We start from the raw sequence: 17,264 nt of genomic DNA on the forward strand, positions 1-17,264 counted from the left end.
AAGTGAATCATATAGTGGTTGAGGAGACAAAGTATCTGGTTGATTTGAGGAGTATGTAGAGAGTTCATTGTTTGTAAAGTCAAAGCTGGATATGTTTGATGATACAGTAGTTCTATGAGTGCTGCACAGGTGTTAGTTGTGGGCTGTAAGTACACAAGAATAGAAGATATTGGATTTGTTTGAAGTTAAATGCATGAGGATTTGTGGTTTAAGGAGGTTTGATCATGTACGGAGCTTTAGTGTAGGAGAGTGGTGTGTTAATTTGGAGAGTGTGATTGAGAGCTCTGAACATAGTGTACTAAAATGTTTTGGACATATAGAGAGGATGAGGAAAGAAAGACTGAAATAACAGGATATAATTGGGGATGGGGAGAAAGAATACTTCCCACATATTTCCTGCGTGTCGTAAAAGGCAACTAAAAGGGGAGGGAGCGAAGGGCTGGAAATCCTCCCCTCTAGTTTTTACTTTCCAAAAGAAGGAACAGAGAAGGGGGCCAAGTAAGGATTTTCCCTCTTAGGCTCAGTCCTCTATTCTTAATGTTACCTTGCTGATTTGAGAAATGGCAAATATGTATGGGAAAAACTCTGATAAATATTGAAGGAGCAAGGGGGAGACCTAGGTGGAAGGAGTGAAGGCAGCTTTGAGCTGTTAGGGCTTGAACATCAGGAGGTTTTGAGGAATGCATGGGATACAGTGAATTGGAGAATGAGGAAACATCAAAGCTAACAAGTTTGAAATCAAAATTAACATTGATATTGTTAAGCTTTTTAACTAATCTACATTGTCCATGATATTAGAATTTGATATCTTACCCACTAAAGGGCTTAATAAAGAAACTAACCATTTTGGTATATGGTGGGCAATGTGTTGGTAATGGGCTTAACCAAGGTGTGTGGAGTGGTCAGTGGAAACCATAGAAGGGTGTGAAGGGCTCTGGAATTGGTGCATTCCACATGACAGCTAGAGTGTGGATGTGAGGAATTGAGACTGTTCGCTGTTCCTGGCACTATCTCAATATTGGAAACAGTGAACTGGTGTGAAGTAAGTAAAGATGTTAGTGGTTAACATGGTTAATATTTGTTTATTTTGCAGGACAAACTTGGAATACAATGTGTGAGCAATAACAGTGTAGGTGAGCTAATGAGATGCATCAAGTCACAGGTGGAAGGTCTTATCCCTGGCGTGCAGGAGAAGGAATTGACTGCCATGTCACTGGGTCTGGGTCACAAGTAAGAAACACAGCGTGTTTGTTAACCTTTTACTTATGAATTTCAGTGAATGAATTAAATGAGGCTATATATGCACTTTTCACACATTCAGGTTTGGATGGTATTGTAAAGAGTTTTCCTAGATATATTGAGTATTTTTCTTCCCAAATAGTGGTCAGGAATACAGACAAATTTTGCATTTTGATTCATTATATTGCTGCTTGTATTGTAGCATTGAGCATTATGAACTGATCTGTGTAGACTTTATAGTAATTGTTTTAGTTAGGTTTTATAAGATGCATGGAAGGTGTTAAACCAATGTATTTATTTGGATTGAATATCTTGTTTAAGGAATTCTTTTTTTGCCCTACTCATAAGTCTTTATGCCAATTTTAGGTAAGCTGTTTGTTTTATGAAAACTCTTCAATATATTTTCTAAATGTTATTTTCCTTTTTTACAGTTTGGCCCGATACAAGCTCAAGTTTTCTCCTGATAAGGTTGATACCATGATTGTGCAGGCTATCTCGCTTCTTGATGATATTGACAAAGAATTGAACAATTATGTCATGAGGACACGAGAGTGGTATGGTTGGCATTTTCCAGAACTTAGCAAGATCATCACTGATAATCGAGCGTATATTCGTACTGTGATGAGGATGGGTAAGATTTCATTGTTCTTAGTGCCTTTTATTGGTTGCAAAATAGTGATGCATGTAAGGATGGATTAAGAGAAAAGTGAACAAGAAAGCATGCTTGAATTTTATAGAATCCTCTTAGCTTTTCCCAATATTATAACCTATGCTGTGATATAGTGGGGCTTATTGGTTTGCCCTTTCCTGTGTGCTCATGCTTTTATACCTGCTTCTGTGAATGTTTCCCAATAATTTATACATGCTTCTGTACATGAGAAGGTGAAACCAGAAGATTTTGCATAAACTTTCTCCACTCGTCTTTGGGAACTAAGGCTGTTATTCATGTGTTCCTGATGCTAACTTGTGAAGGTGTTACAGTCATTTACACATTAAAAACTACCCAAACTGTGAAGCTTTTGCTTTTGTTACTGTTGAAACCTGAACAGCGTCTTATTTGATTTTATAGATTAACTGAGAATTAATACATTTTTGTGGACTGTTTTTGCCTTAAGATACTTTTTTACATGAAACAAGCTTCAGTGCACAAGCATCACTTATCCAGTGCTATATTTATTATTTATTAAACATAATCACTGTTTCCCGTGTCAGTAAGGTAGTGCCAAGAAACAGACGAAGAATGGCCCATCCATTCATATACACATTTTCTTTTCTTTTATACTATTCGCCATTTCCCACCTCAGCGAGGTAGCATTAAGAACAGAGGACTGGGCCTCTGAGGGAATATCCTCACCTGGCCCCGTTCTCTGTTCCTTCCTTTGGGAAAAAAAAAAAAAAAATGAGAGGGGAAGATTTCCAGCCCCCCCCCGCTCCCTTCTCTTTTAGTCGCCTTCTGTGACACGCAGGTAATACGTGGGATGTATGTACATAAATGCCCACACACATACATATACATTCCTATACATATCAACATATATGTACATGTACATACACATATGCAGACATCTCTTACATGCACATGTATATATTCATACTTGCTTGTCTTCATCCAGTCCTGTCGCTACCCTTCCCCACAGGAAAAACAGCATTGCTATCCCCTGCTTCAGCAAGGCAGCGCCAGGAATACAGACAAAAAGGCCCCATTCGTTCACACTCAGTCTTTAGCTGTCATGTGATGCACTGAAACCACAGCTCCCTATCCACATCCATGCCCCACAGACCTTTCCATGGTTTACCCCAGATGCTTCACATGCCCTGCTTCAGTCCATTGACATGGAGACATCGACCCCGGTATACCACATCATTCCAATTCATTATATTTCTTGCATGCCTTACACCATCCTGTATGTTAAGGTCCTGATTGCTCACAATCTTTTTCACTCCATCCTTACCCCTTAAATTTGGTCTCCCACTTCTTCCCTCCTCCTCTGACACATATATCCTCTTTGTCAATCTTTCCTCACTCATTAATGGTTATCATGTTTGAGTGATGCATGACCACCTTCATGGTGTTGGTAGAGTAGCCTTTTTCTGCAAATATAACAAAATTTTTTTTTACATTTGTTGAAGTTTGAGAGATAGGGGGTTAGAGGAAAAAAAGTTGCAAGATAACATTTAGTGGTAGTTCAAAACCATGACAAGAAGGCATAAGAGTCTTTAAAAAAAAAATGTTTTTCCATGTTTTCTTGCTACTTTGTTTCATTTTCACCTTATGTATACATGTTGAGGCAACACCCAATCTGTTGATATATATTTCTGATATTGTGACTGAATGGAGAGTGATACTCTTATGCAGTAGCCAAAACCAGTATTCTGAATTCTTAAACGTTTAAACTGTTGCGTACAGGTCCTTTGTCTGGTGAAAAGATGAATGATGTAGCTGAAAGAAATAGTATTATACCATTAAACTGGTTTAAATCAATGTAAAAGTATGTATATGCTTGCAGAGAGAAAATTGTACGTTTGTGAAATAGACAAATGGTGCAACAGGCTCTTACATAATCTTTTGACACATCTTAGACAGAGGATGGGAACTAATAGTCTTTTCCATTACATTCTGAACTCAGTCTGATGGGTCCCTGTCTTAATGGACTAAATTTGCAATGTACTATACTATGTGTATCTATATTTCTGATGCCCATTCCCTCCAGGAAGTCCCATTAAGGGGGTGACCACAGCAAAAAGACTACTTATCCCTTTCTTTACATGCCTCCCTTTTATAAACCATTTCACCATTCCAAATTTTTGGTGGTTTGGACATATGGAAAGAATGCAAGACATGGACTTTACAAAGAGAATGTATGATAGTAAAATTAAAGGGGTTGGTGTGAGAGAAAGACCACTTGTGACTTAGGGAAATAGTGTAATGGATTTTCACATATATTTTCATTAGATCCCAGACTAAGTTTGGTGGGATCTAAAGGCACATAGAGAATGCAGTGTTATCGTATGTGAACATATACAAATATTTGTGTAGTTTATTAGTGTGATGTGGTATACAGGGGGCATCATGCTGTCATTGGACCAAACTAGGGCATATGAAGTGGATTGTGGAAACCACAGAAAGGTCTATGGGGCCTGTTTGTGAATAGGGGGCTGTGGTTTCAGTGCATTACGCATGACAGGTAGGGAATGGAAGTAAGCTAGTAAGGCAAAGAAGTTTGAAAAAAGAAAACTGTGTAGAATATGGGTAAATAGTAACCATGAATAGTTATATGTCATGTAGTGAATATTGGTATACGGCTGACAAAACCTCCATCCTCCTTTCGCATTTGCCTCGTGGGGGAATTACACCTTATCTTTAGGGCTTTCTTCCATATGAGCTTTGTTAGTATACTTGTTTCTACATATCCTTTGCATTTGCTTGTATTTTTCATATTTATTTATTTATACTTTGTCGCTGTCTCCCTTATTAGCGAGGTAGTGCAAGGAAACAGACAGAAGAATGGCCCAATCCGCCCACATACATATGTATATACATACACGTCCACACATGCACATATACATACCTATACATCTCAACATATACATATATATACACACACAGACATATACATATATACACATGCACATAATTCATACTGTCCGCCCTTATTCATTCCCATCGCCACCCCCCCAGACATGAAATGACAACCCCCTCGCCCCGCATGCGCGTGAGGTAGCACTAAGAAAAGACAACAAAGGCCACATTCGTTCACACTCAGTCTCTACCTGTCATGTATAATGCACCGAAACCACAGCTCCCTTTCCACATACATGCCCCACAAAACTTGCCATGGTTTATCCCAGATGCTTCACATGCCCAAGTTCAATCAATTGACAGCACATCGGACCCGGTATACCACATTGTTCCAATTCATTCTATTCCTTGCACGCCTTTCACCCTCCTGCATGTTTAGGCCCCGATCACTCAAAATCTTTTTCACTCCATCTTTCCACCTCCAATTTGGCTTCCCACTTCTCCTTGTCTCCTCCACCTCTGACACATATATCCTCTTTGTCAATCTTTCCTCACTCATTCTCTCCATGTGACCAAACCATTTCAAAATGCCCTCTTCTGCTCTGTCAACCACACTCTTTTTATTACCACACATCTCTCTTACCCTTGAATTACTTACTTGGTCAAACCATCTCACACCACATATTGTCCTCAAACATCTCATTTCCAGCACATCCACCCTCCTCTGCACAACTCTATCTATAGCCCACGCCTCGCAACCATATAACATTATCAGAACCATTATTCCTTCAGACATACCCATTTTTGCTTTCCGAGATAATGTTCTTGCCTTCCACACATTTTTTAATGCTCCCAGAACTTTCGCCCCCTCCCCCACCCTATGACACACTTCAGCTTCCATGGTTCCAGCCACTGCCAAATCCACTCCCAGATATCTAAAACACTTCTTTTCCTCTAGTTTTTCTCCATTCAAACTTACCTCCCAGTTGACTTGACCCTCAACCCTACTGTACCTAATAACCTTGCTCTTATTCACTTTTACTCTCAGCTTTCTTCTTTCACTCACTTTACCAAACTCAGTCACCAGCTTCTGCAGTTTCTCACTCGAATCAGCCACCAGCGATGTATCATCAGTGAACAACAACTGACTCACTTCCCAAGCTCTCTCATCCACAACAGACTGTATACTTGCCCCTCTCTCCAAAACCCTTGCATTCACCTCCCTAACAACCCCATCCATAAACAAGTTAAACAACCATGGAGACATCACACACCCCTGCCGCAAACCGACATTAACTGAGAATGAATCACTTTCCTCTCTTCCTACTCATACACATGTCTTACATCCTCGATAAAAACTTTTCACTGCTTCTAACAACTTGCCTCCCACACCATATATTTTTAATACCATCCACAGAGCATCTCTGTCTTATGTCTTCTCCAGATCTATAAATGCTACATACAAACCATTTGCTTTTCTAAGTATTTCTCACATACATTCTTCAAAGCAAACACCTGACCCACACATCCTGTACCACTTCTGAAGCCACACTGCTTTTCCCCAATCTGATGCTCTGTACTTGCCTTCCTCCCTCTCAATCAATACCCTCCCATATAATTTCCCAGGATTACTCAACAAACTTATACCTCTGTAATTTGAGCACTCACCTTTATCCCCTTTGCCTTTGTACAGTGGCACTATGCAAGCATTCCGCCAATCCTCATGCACCTCACCATGGGTTATACATACATCAGATAACCTTACCAATCAGTCAACAACACAGTCACCCCCTTTTTTAATAAATTCCACTGCAGTACCATCCAAACTCACTGCCTTGCCAGCTTTCATCTTCTGCAAAGCTTTTACTACCTCTTCTCTGTTTACCAAATCATTCTCCCTAACCCTCTCACTTTGCACACCACCTCGACCAAAACACCCTATATCTGCCACTCTATCATCAAACACATTCAATAAACCTTCAAAATACTCACTCCATCTCCTTCTCACATCACCACTACTTGTTTCATCTCCCCATTAGCCCCCTTCACTGATGTTCCAATTTGTTCCCTTGTCTTATGCACTTTATTTACCTCCTTCCAAAACATCTTTTTATTTTCTTTCTATTATGTTTTGTCGTTGTCTCCTGCGTTAGCGAGGTAGTGCAAGGAAACAGATGAAAGAATGGCCCAACCCACCCACATACACATGTATATACATACACGTCCACACACATACTTATACATACCTATACATCTCAACGTATACATATATATACTCACACAGACATATACATAGATACACATGTACATAATTCATACTGTCTGCCTTTATTCATTCCTGTCGCCACCCCACCACAAATGAAATGAAAACCCCCTCCCCTCGAATGTGCGTGAGGGAGCGCTAGGAAAAGACAACAAAGGCCACATTCATTCACACTCAGTCTCTAGCTGTCATGCATAATGCACTGAAACCACAGCTCCCTTTCCACATCCAGACCCCACAAAACTTTCCATGATTTGCCCCAGACACTTCACATGCCCTGGTTCAATCAATTGACAGCACATTGACCTCGGTATACCACATCGTTCCAATTCACTCTATTCCTTGCACCCTCTCACCCTCCTGCATGTTCAGGCCCCGATCACTCAAAATCTTTTTCTCTCCATCTTTCCACCTCCAATTTGGTCTCCCACTTCTCCTCGTTCCCTCCACCTCTGTCACATATATCCTCTGTCAATCTTTCCTCACTCATTCTCTCCAGTTGACCGTTTCAAAACACCCTCTTCTATTCTCTATTTATTACCACACATCTCTCTTACCCTCTCATTACTTACTCCATCAAACCACCTCACACCACATATTGTCCTCAGACATCTCATTTCCAGCACATCCACCCTCCTCCGCACAACTATATCTATAGCCCACGCCTCACAACCATATAACATTGTTGGAACCACAGCCCTTTTTCAGCACACAAATCTACAAGCTCTTCACCATTTCCATTTACAACACTGAACAACCTATGTACACCAGTTATTCCCTCAACTGCCACATTACTCACCTTTGCATTCAAATCACCCATCACTATAACCTGGTCTCGTGCATCAAAACTACTAACACACTCACTCAACTGCTCCCAAAACACTTGCCTCATGATTTTTCTTCTCATGCCCAAGTGCATATGCACTAATAATCACCCATCTCTCTCCATCCACTTTCAGTTTTACCCATATCAATCTAGAGTTTACCTTCTTACACTCTATCACATACTCCCACTACTCCTGTTTCAGGAGAAGTGCTACTCCTTCCCTTGCTCTTGTCCTCTCACCAACCCCTGACTTTACTCCCAAAACATTCCCAAGCCACTCTTCCCCTTTACCCTTAAGCTTCGTTTCACTCAGAGCAAAAACATCCAGGTTCCTTTCCTCAAACATACTACCTATCTCTCCTTTTTTCTCATCTTGGTTACATCCACACACATTTAGACACCCTAATCTGAGCCTTCGAGGATGATGGGCACTCCACGTGACTCCTTCTGTTTCCCGTTTTAGAAAGTTAAAATACAAGGAGGGGAGGGTTTCTAGCCCCCTGCTCCCAACCCCTTTAGTCGCCTTCTACGACACATGAGGAATATGTGGGAAGTATTCTTTCTCTCTTATCCCCAGGGATATATTTCATAGTAATGAATTTATGTGTGGGTCTCAACCTCTGCTCTCTTCATTAGCCCCTTGCCAAGGGCTCTCACCATTAATTTGCTCAACACTATGACCATATTTATTTATGTTACCCCACTATTTTATGCATATCCTGTACCTTCACTTCCTTTTCATTCATTTTATAATGGGAAAAAGTGTAAGACTCCCTACCCTTGAATCTTGACAACTTTCTTCCTTTCTTCTGTCATTTAAGAGATAAGTGATCAGCAGTTCAGAAATATATCTGCACAATTTTTTTTGTAGATTTTTTTAGTTTGAGTGACCTTTAAGATTACATGTATAGTTAAACTGAATTGTATGCTAAGGGAAAAGGAGGCCTGGTCTCTTAACTTGATACCTGACACGAAAAGAAATTATTCGATCAAGTTCTTATTTGTGGTAGGCATAAAGTATTACCAACAGTGGCTAAGAAAGCTAATCATTGAATTTGCATGGTATGGGTTGCATAGCAACCAAAAGATTTGAGACATTTACTTATAGGAGTGAAATTTTCTACAGCCTTTAAAGATTGAAAGCCTATCTATTTATCTATATCTGTGATGTCTGTTCCGTTTGGAACTCCCACATAGGGTTGGCCATGGCAACAGAGGCTCTTTAACCAAAGAACCCCAGTGCTGCTTCTTAGCCATTTACTAAATTTTTGCTGTTGTTGAAAACACAGGGAAAGAAATATTTTACCATTTTTTGATTTGTTAAATGGTTGATTTGTTGCAGTAGTTTTTGAGATATGTGATAAACATCAATTTTTAACTGGCATTTACGTTATTGTTGGCATTTTGAAAGTGTAGGATCCAGCATCTAGTGATGTTTTTCCTTTATTTATTCTTTTATGTATTTGTTATATGTCTCATATTTCAGGTACTCGAGACAACGCTGTAAGTACTGACTTCTCTGAAATTCTCCCAGAGGAAATTGAGGAGGACGTAAAAGCAGCAGCTGAAGTGTCAATGGGCACAGAGGTTGCTGAGGAAGACATCTTAAACATTCACAACTTATGTGAACAGGTATGGTATTTAACACATTTTGTAACTATCACTACACCTCTCCAGTTAAGTTTTTGTGGCAAATGTAGGGTGGCCTAAGGATAATCTTTGATATTCTTATCCCACATTTTATGGCTTTCATTACTTATACCTAATAGTTTCCCACAGGCATATAAACTTCTTCCTCGACATTTTAGTGATTTCTATTTTTTTTTTTTTTTTTTTTTTTTTTTTTTTTTTTTTTTTTGCTGTCTCCCGCGTTTGCGAGGTAGCACAAGGAAACAAACGAAAGAAATGGCCCAACCCACCCCCATCCACATGTATATACGTACGTCCACACACGCAAATATGCATACCTACACAGCTTTCCATGGTGTACCCCAGACGCTTCACATGCCCTGATTCAATCCACTTACAGCACGTCAACCCCGGTATACCGCATCGATCCAATCCACTCTATTCCTTGCCCTCCTTTCACCCTCCTGCATGTTCAGGCCCCGATCACACAAAATCTTTTTCACTCCATCTTTCCACCTCCAATTTGGTCTCCCACTTCTCCTCGTTCCCTCCACCTCAGACACATATATCCTCTTGGTCAATCTTTCCTCACTCATTCTCTCCATGTGCCCAAACCATTTCAAAACACCCTCTTCTGCTCTCTCAACCACGCTCTTTTTATTTCCACACATCTCTCTTACCCTTACGTTACTTACTCGATCAAACCACCTCACACCACACATTGTCCTCAAACATCTCATTTCCAGCACATCCATCCTCCTGCGCACAACTCTATCCATAGCCCACGCCTTGCAACCATACAACATTGTTGGAACCACTATTCCTTCAAACATACCCATTTTTGCTTTCCAAGATAATGTTCTCGACTTCCACACATTCTTCAAGGCTCCCAGAATTTTCGCCCCCTCCCCCACCCTATGATCCACTTCCGCTTCCATGGTTCCATCCATTCCATATATATATATATATATATATATATTTTTTTTTTTTTTTTTTTTTTTTTTTGTCGCTGTCTCCCGCCTTTGCGAGGTAGCGCAAGGAAACAGACGAAAGAAATGGCCCAACCCACCCCCATACACATGCCTTGATTCAATCCACTGACAGCACGTCAACCCCGGTATACCACATCGCTCCAATTCACTCTATTCTTTGCCCTCCTTTCACCCTCCTGCATGTTCAGGCCCCGATCACACAAAATCTTTTTCACTCCATCTTTCCACCTCCAATTTGGTCTCCCTCTTCTCCTCGTTCCCTCCACCTCCGACACATATATCCTCTTGGTCAATCTTTCCTCACTCATTCTCTCCATGTGACCAAACCATTTCAAAACACCCTCTTCTGCTCTCTCAACCACGCTCTTTTTATTTCCACACATCTCTCTTACCCTTACGTTACTTACTCCATCAAACCACCTCACACCACACATTGTCCTCAAACATCTCATTTCCAGCACATCCATCCTCCTGCCCACAACTCTATCCATAGTCCACGCCTCGCAACCATACAACATTGTTGGAACCACTATTCCTTCAAACATACCCATTTTTGCTTTCCAAGATAATGTTCTCGACTTCCACACATTCTTCAAGGCTCCCAGAATTTTCGCCCCCTCCCCCACCCTATGATCCACTTCCGCTTCCATGGTTCCATCCACTGCCAGATCCACTCCCAGATATCTAAAACACTTCACTTCCTCCAGTTTTTCTCCATTCAAACTCACCTCCCAGTTGAATTGACCCTCAACCCTACTGTACCTAATAACCTTGCTCTTATTCACATTTACTCTTAATTTTCTTCTTTCACACACTTTACCAAACTCAGTCACCTGCTTCTGCAGTTTCTCACATGAATCAGCCACCAGCGCTGTATCATCAGCGAACAACAACTGACTCACTTCCCAAGCTCTCTCATCCCCAACAGACTTCATACTTGCCCCTCTTTCCAAAACTCTTGCATTCACCTCCCTAACAACCCCATCCATAAACAAATTAAACAACCATGGAGACATCACACACCCCTGCCGCAAACCTACATTCACTGAGAACTAATCACTTTCCTCTCTTCCTACACGTACACATGCCTTACATCCTCGATAAAAACTTTTCACTGCTTCTAACAACTTGCCTCCCACACCATATATTCTTAATACCTTCCACAGAGCATCTCTATCAACTCTATCATATGCCTTCTCCAGATCCATAAATGCTACATACAAATCCATTTGCTTTTCTAAGTATTTCTCACATACATTCTTCAAAGCAAACACCTGATCCACACATCCTCTACCACTTCTGAAACCACACTGCTCTTCCCCAATCTGATGCTCTGTACATGCCTTCACCCTCTCAATCAATACCCTCCCATATAATTTGCCAGGAATACTCAACAAACTTTATTTTTTTTTATTTTTTTTATTATTATACTTTGTCGCTGTCTCCCGCGTTTGCGAGGTAGCGCAAGGAAACAGACGAAAGAAATGGCCCAACCCCCCCCCCATACACATGTATAGACATACGTCCACTCACACAAATATACATACCTACACAGCTTTCCATGGTTTACCCCAGACGCTTCACATGCCTTGATTCAATCCACTGACAGCACGTCAACCCCGGTATACCACATCGCTCCAAATCACTCTATTCCTTGCCCTCCTTTCACCCTCCTGCATGTTCAGGCCCCGATCACACAAAATCTTTTTCACTCCATCTTTCCACCTCCAATTTGGTCTCCCTCTTCTCCTCGTTCCCTCCACCTCCGACACATATATCCTCTTGGTCAATCTTTCCTCACTCATTCTCTCCATGTACCCAAACCACTTCAAAACACCCTCTTCTGCTCTCTCAACCACGCTCTTTTTATTTCCACACATCTCTCTTACCCTTACGTTACTCACTCGATCAAACCACCTCACACCACATATTGTCCTCAAACATCTCATTTCCAGCACATCCATCCTCCTGCGCACAACTCTATCCATAGCCCACGCCTCGCAACCATACAACATTGTTGGAACCACTATTCCTTCAAACATACCCATTTTTGCTTTCCGAGATAATGTTCTCGACTTCCACACATTCTTCAAGGCCCCCAGAATTTTCGCCCCCTCCCCCACCCTATGATCCACTTCCGCTTCCATGGTTCCATCCGCTGCCAGATCCACTCCCAGATATCTAAAACACTTCACTTCCTCCAGTTTTTCTCCATTCAAACTCACTTCCCAATTGACTTGACCCTCAACCCTACTGTACCTAATAACCTTGCTCTTATTCACATTTACTCTTAACTTTCTTCTTCCACACACTTTACCGAACTCAGTCACCAGCTTCTGCAGTTTCTCACATGAATCAGCCACCAGCGCTGTATCATCAGTGAACAGCAACTGACTCACTTCCCAAGCTCTCTCATCCCCAACAGACTTCATACTTGCCCCTCTTTCCAAAACTCTTGCATTTACCTCCCTAACAACCCCATCCATAAACAAATTAAACAACCATTGAGACATCACACACCCCTGCCGCAAACCTACATTCACTGAGAACCAATCACTTTCCTCTCTTCCTACACGTACACATGCCTTACATCCTCGATAAAAACTTTTCACTGCTTCTAACAACTTTCCTCCCACACCATATATTCTTAATACCTTCCACAGAGCATCTCTATCAACTCTATCATATGCCTTCTCCAGATCCATAAATGCTACATACAAATCCATTTGCTTTTCTAAGTATTTCTCACATACATTCTTCAAAGCAAACACCTGATCCACACATCCTCTACCACTTCTGAAACCACACTGCTCTTCCCCAATCTGATGCTCTGTACATGCCTTCACCCTCTCAATCAATACCCTCCCATATAATTTACCAGGAATACTCAACAAACTTATACCTCTGTAATTTGAGCACTCACTCTTATCCCCTTTGCCTTTGTACAGTGGCACTATGCACACATTCCGCCAATCCTCAGGCACCTCACCATGAGTCATACATACATTAAATAACCTCACCAACCAGTCAACAATACAGTCACCCCCTTTTTTAATAAATTCCACTGCAATACCATCCAAACCTGCTGCCTTGCTGGCTTTCATCTTCCGCAAAGCTTTCACTACCTCTTCTCTGTTTACCAAATCATTTTCCCTAACCCTCTCACTTCGCACACCACCTCGACCAAAGCACCCTATATCTGCCACTCTATCATCAAACACATTCAACAAACCTTCAAAATACTCACTCCATCTCCTTCTCACATCACCACTACTTGTTATCACCTCCCCATTTGCGCCCTTCACTGAAGTTCCCATTTGCTCCCTTGTCTTACGCACTTTATTTACCTCCTTCCAGAACATCTTTTTATTCTCCCTAAAATTTAATGATACTCTCTCACCCCAACTCTCATTTGCCCTTTTTTTTCACCTCTTGCACCTTTCTCTTGACCTCCTGTCTCTTTCTTTTATACATCTCCCACTCAATTGCATTTTTTCCCTGCAAAAATCGTCCAAATGCCTCTTCTCTTTCACTAATACTCTTACTTCTTCATCCCACCACTCACTACCCTTTCTAATCAACCCACCTCCCAATCTTCTCATGCCACAAGCATCTTTTGCGCAATCCATCACTGATTCCCTAAATACATCCCATTCCTCCCCCACTCCCCTTACTTCCATTGTTCTCACCTTTTTCCATTCTGTACTCAGTCTCTCCTGGTACTTCCTCACACAGGTCTCCTTCCCAAGCTCACTTACTCTCACCACCCTCTTCACCCCAACATTCACTCTTCTTTTCTGAAAACCCATACAAATCTTCACCTTAGCCTCCACAAGATAATGATCAGACATCCCTCCAGTTGCACCTCTCAGCACATTAACATCCAAAAGTCTCTCTTTCGCACGCCTGTCAATTAACACGTAATCCAATAACGCTCTCTGGCCATCTCTCCTACTTACATAAGTATACTTATGTATATCTCGCTTTTTAAACCAGGTATTCCCAATCATCAGTCCTTTTTCAGCACATAAATCTACAAGCTCTTCACCATTTCCATTTACAACACTGAACACCCCATGTATACCAATTATTCACTCAACTGCCACATTACTCACCTTTGCATTCAAATCACCCATCACTATAACCCGGTCTCGTGCATCAAAACCACTAAGACACTCATTCAGCTGCTCCCAAAACACTTGCCTCTCATGATCTTTCTTCTCATGCCCAGGTGCATATGCACCAATAATCACCCACCTCTCTCCATCAACTTTCAGTTTTACCCATATTAATCGAGAATTTACTTTCTTACATTCTATCACATACTCCCACAACTCCTGTTTCAGGAGTATTGCTACTCCTTCCCTTGCTCTTGTCCTGTCACTAACCCCTGACTTTACTCCCCAGACATTCCCAAACCACTCTTCCCCTTTACCCTTGAGCTTCGTTTCACTCATAGCCAAAACATCCAGGTTCCTTTCCTCAAACATACTACCTATCTCTCCTTTTTTTCACATCTTGGTTACATCCACACACATCTAGAGACCCCAATCTGAGCCTTCGAGGAGGATGAGCACTCCCCACGTGACTCCTTCGTCTGTTTCCCATTTTAGAAAGTTAAAAAATAATACAAGGAGGGGAGAATTTCTGGCCCCCCGCTCCCGTCCCCTCTAGTCGCTTTCTACGACACGCGAGGAATACGTGGGAAGTATTCTTTCACCCCTATCCCCAGGGATAATATACATATATATATATACACATACACACACATACACACACACACACGCACATATACACACACACACGCACATACATATATATACATGTGAAAAATGTAAGAAACAATTTAGAAAACTGAAACTTCTAGCTTGAAATGAAATGAAAAATGAATGTCACATAATGGTTCAACCTCTGGCTATGGAAAAAGGAAATGTTCAATTTTTTTACACAAACGTCAATAGTAGTTCTCATCAATTTAACCACTGTATCAATAAGCTTCAATGTCTAAGCTACATTTTTTCCAATTTCACTATTTTCTTGTCAAAGCACCATGTATGAAAACTATCACTCCAGTAACACAACTATAAACATTTACTTCCCCTTTAAAAAAAGTTTTGGGGAAGTCTGTCCCGATACACTGCGGGACACTCTACCACCTGGCGAGGTTTGTGTTGCAATGGTTTTTGATTTTCAAACGTAGTAGCATCACTGGTGGGCCAAGGTAGTTCCGTTGGCGAAGACATATATATATATATATATATATTTATTTTATTTATTATACTTTGTCGCTGTCTCCCGCGTTTGCGAGGTAGCGCAAGGAAACAGACGAAAGAAATGGCCCAACCCACCCCCATACACATGTATATACATACGTCCACACACGCAAATATACATACCTACACAGCTTTCCATGGTTTACCCCAGACGCTTCACATGCCCTGATTCAATCCACTGACAGCACGTCAACCCCGGTATACCACATCGCTCCAATTCACTCTATTCCTTGCCCTCCTTTCACCCTCCTGCATGTTCAGGCCCCGATCACACAAAATCTTTTTCACTCCATCTTTCCACCTCCAATTTGGTCTCCCTCTTCTCCTCGTTCCCTCCACCTCCGACACATATATCCTCTTGGTCAATCTTTCCTCACTCATTCTCTCCATGTGCCCAAACCATTTCAAAACACCCTCTTCTGCTCTCTCAACCACGCTCTTTTTATTTCCACACATCTCTCTTACCCTTACGTTACTCACTCGATCAAACCACCTCACACCACACATTGTCCTCAAACATCTCATTTCCAGCACATCCATCCTCCTGCGCACAACTCTATCCATAGCCCACGCCTCGCAACCATACAACATTGTTGGAACCACTATTCCTTCAAACATACCCATTTTTGCTTTCCGAGATAATGTTCTCGACTTCCACACATTTTTCAAGGCCCCCAGGATTTTCGCCCCCTCCCCCACCCTATGATCCACTTCCGCTTCCATGGTTCCATCCGCTGCCAGATCCTCTCCCAGATATCTAAAACACTTCACATCCTCCAGTTTTTCTCCATTCAAACTCACCTCCTAATTGACTTGACCCTCAACCCTACTGTACCTAATAACCTTGCTCTTATTCACATTTACTCTTAACTTTCTTCTTCCACACACTTTACCAAACTCAGTCACCAGCTTCTGCAGTTTCGCACATGAATCAGCCACCAGCGCTGTATCATCAGCGAACAACAACTGACTCGCTTCCCAAGCTCTCTCATCCCCAACAGACTTCATACTTGCCCCTCTTTCCAAAACTCTTGCATTTACCTCCCTAACAACCCCATCCATAAACAAATTAAACAACCATGGAGACATCACACACCCCTGCCGCAAACCTACAGTCACTGAGAACCAATCACTTTCCTCTCTTCCTACACGTACACATGCCTTACATCCTCAATAAAAACTTTTCACTGCTTCTAACAACTTTCCTCCCACACCATATATTCTTAATACCTTCCACAGAGCATCTCTATCAACTCTATCATATGCCTTCTCCAGATCCATAAATGCTACATACAAATCCATTTGCTTTTCTAAGTATTTCTCACATACATTCTTCAAAGCAAACACCTGATCCACACATCCTCTACCATGAGTCATACATACATTAAATAACCTTACCAACCAGTCAACAATACAGTCATCCCCTTTTTTAATAAATTCCACTGCAATACCATCCAAACCTGCTGCCTTGCCGGCTTTCATCTTCCACAAAGCTTTCACTACCTCTTCTCTGTTTACCAAA

General features: G+C 41.5%; 1 protein-coding gene across 2 annotated transcripts in view; it reads left to right on the top strand.

The window, feature by feature from the left end:
- Positions 1 to 17,264, top strand: part of nop5 (nop5 ribonucleoprotein) — a 71,551-nt gene that overhangs the window by 23,695 nt on the left and 30,592 nt on the right. For both annotated transcript variants that reach the window (XM_071666846.1, XM_071666847.1), the window contains exons 4-6: positions 1,094 to 1,230; positions 1,671 to 1,870; positions 9,335 to 9,480. In XM_071666846.1, coding sequence (XP_071522947.1) covers positions 1,094 to 1,230; positions 1,671 to 1,870; positions 9,335 to 9,480 — 483 coding nt within the window. The remainder of the gene's footprint in view (positions 1 to 1,093; positions 1,231 to 1,670; positions 1,871 to 9,334; positions 9,481 to 17,264) is intronic.

Source organism: Panulirus ornatus, chromosome 11 (assembly GCF_036320965.1).
Source record: "Panulirus ornatus isolate Po-2019 chromosome 11, ASM3632096v1, whole genome shotgun sequence".
Taxonomy (NCBI): Eukaryota; Metazoa; Arthropoda; class Malacostraca; order Decapoda; family Palinuridae; genus Panulirus; species Panulirus ornatus.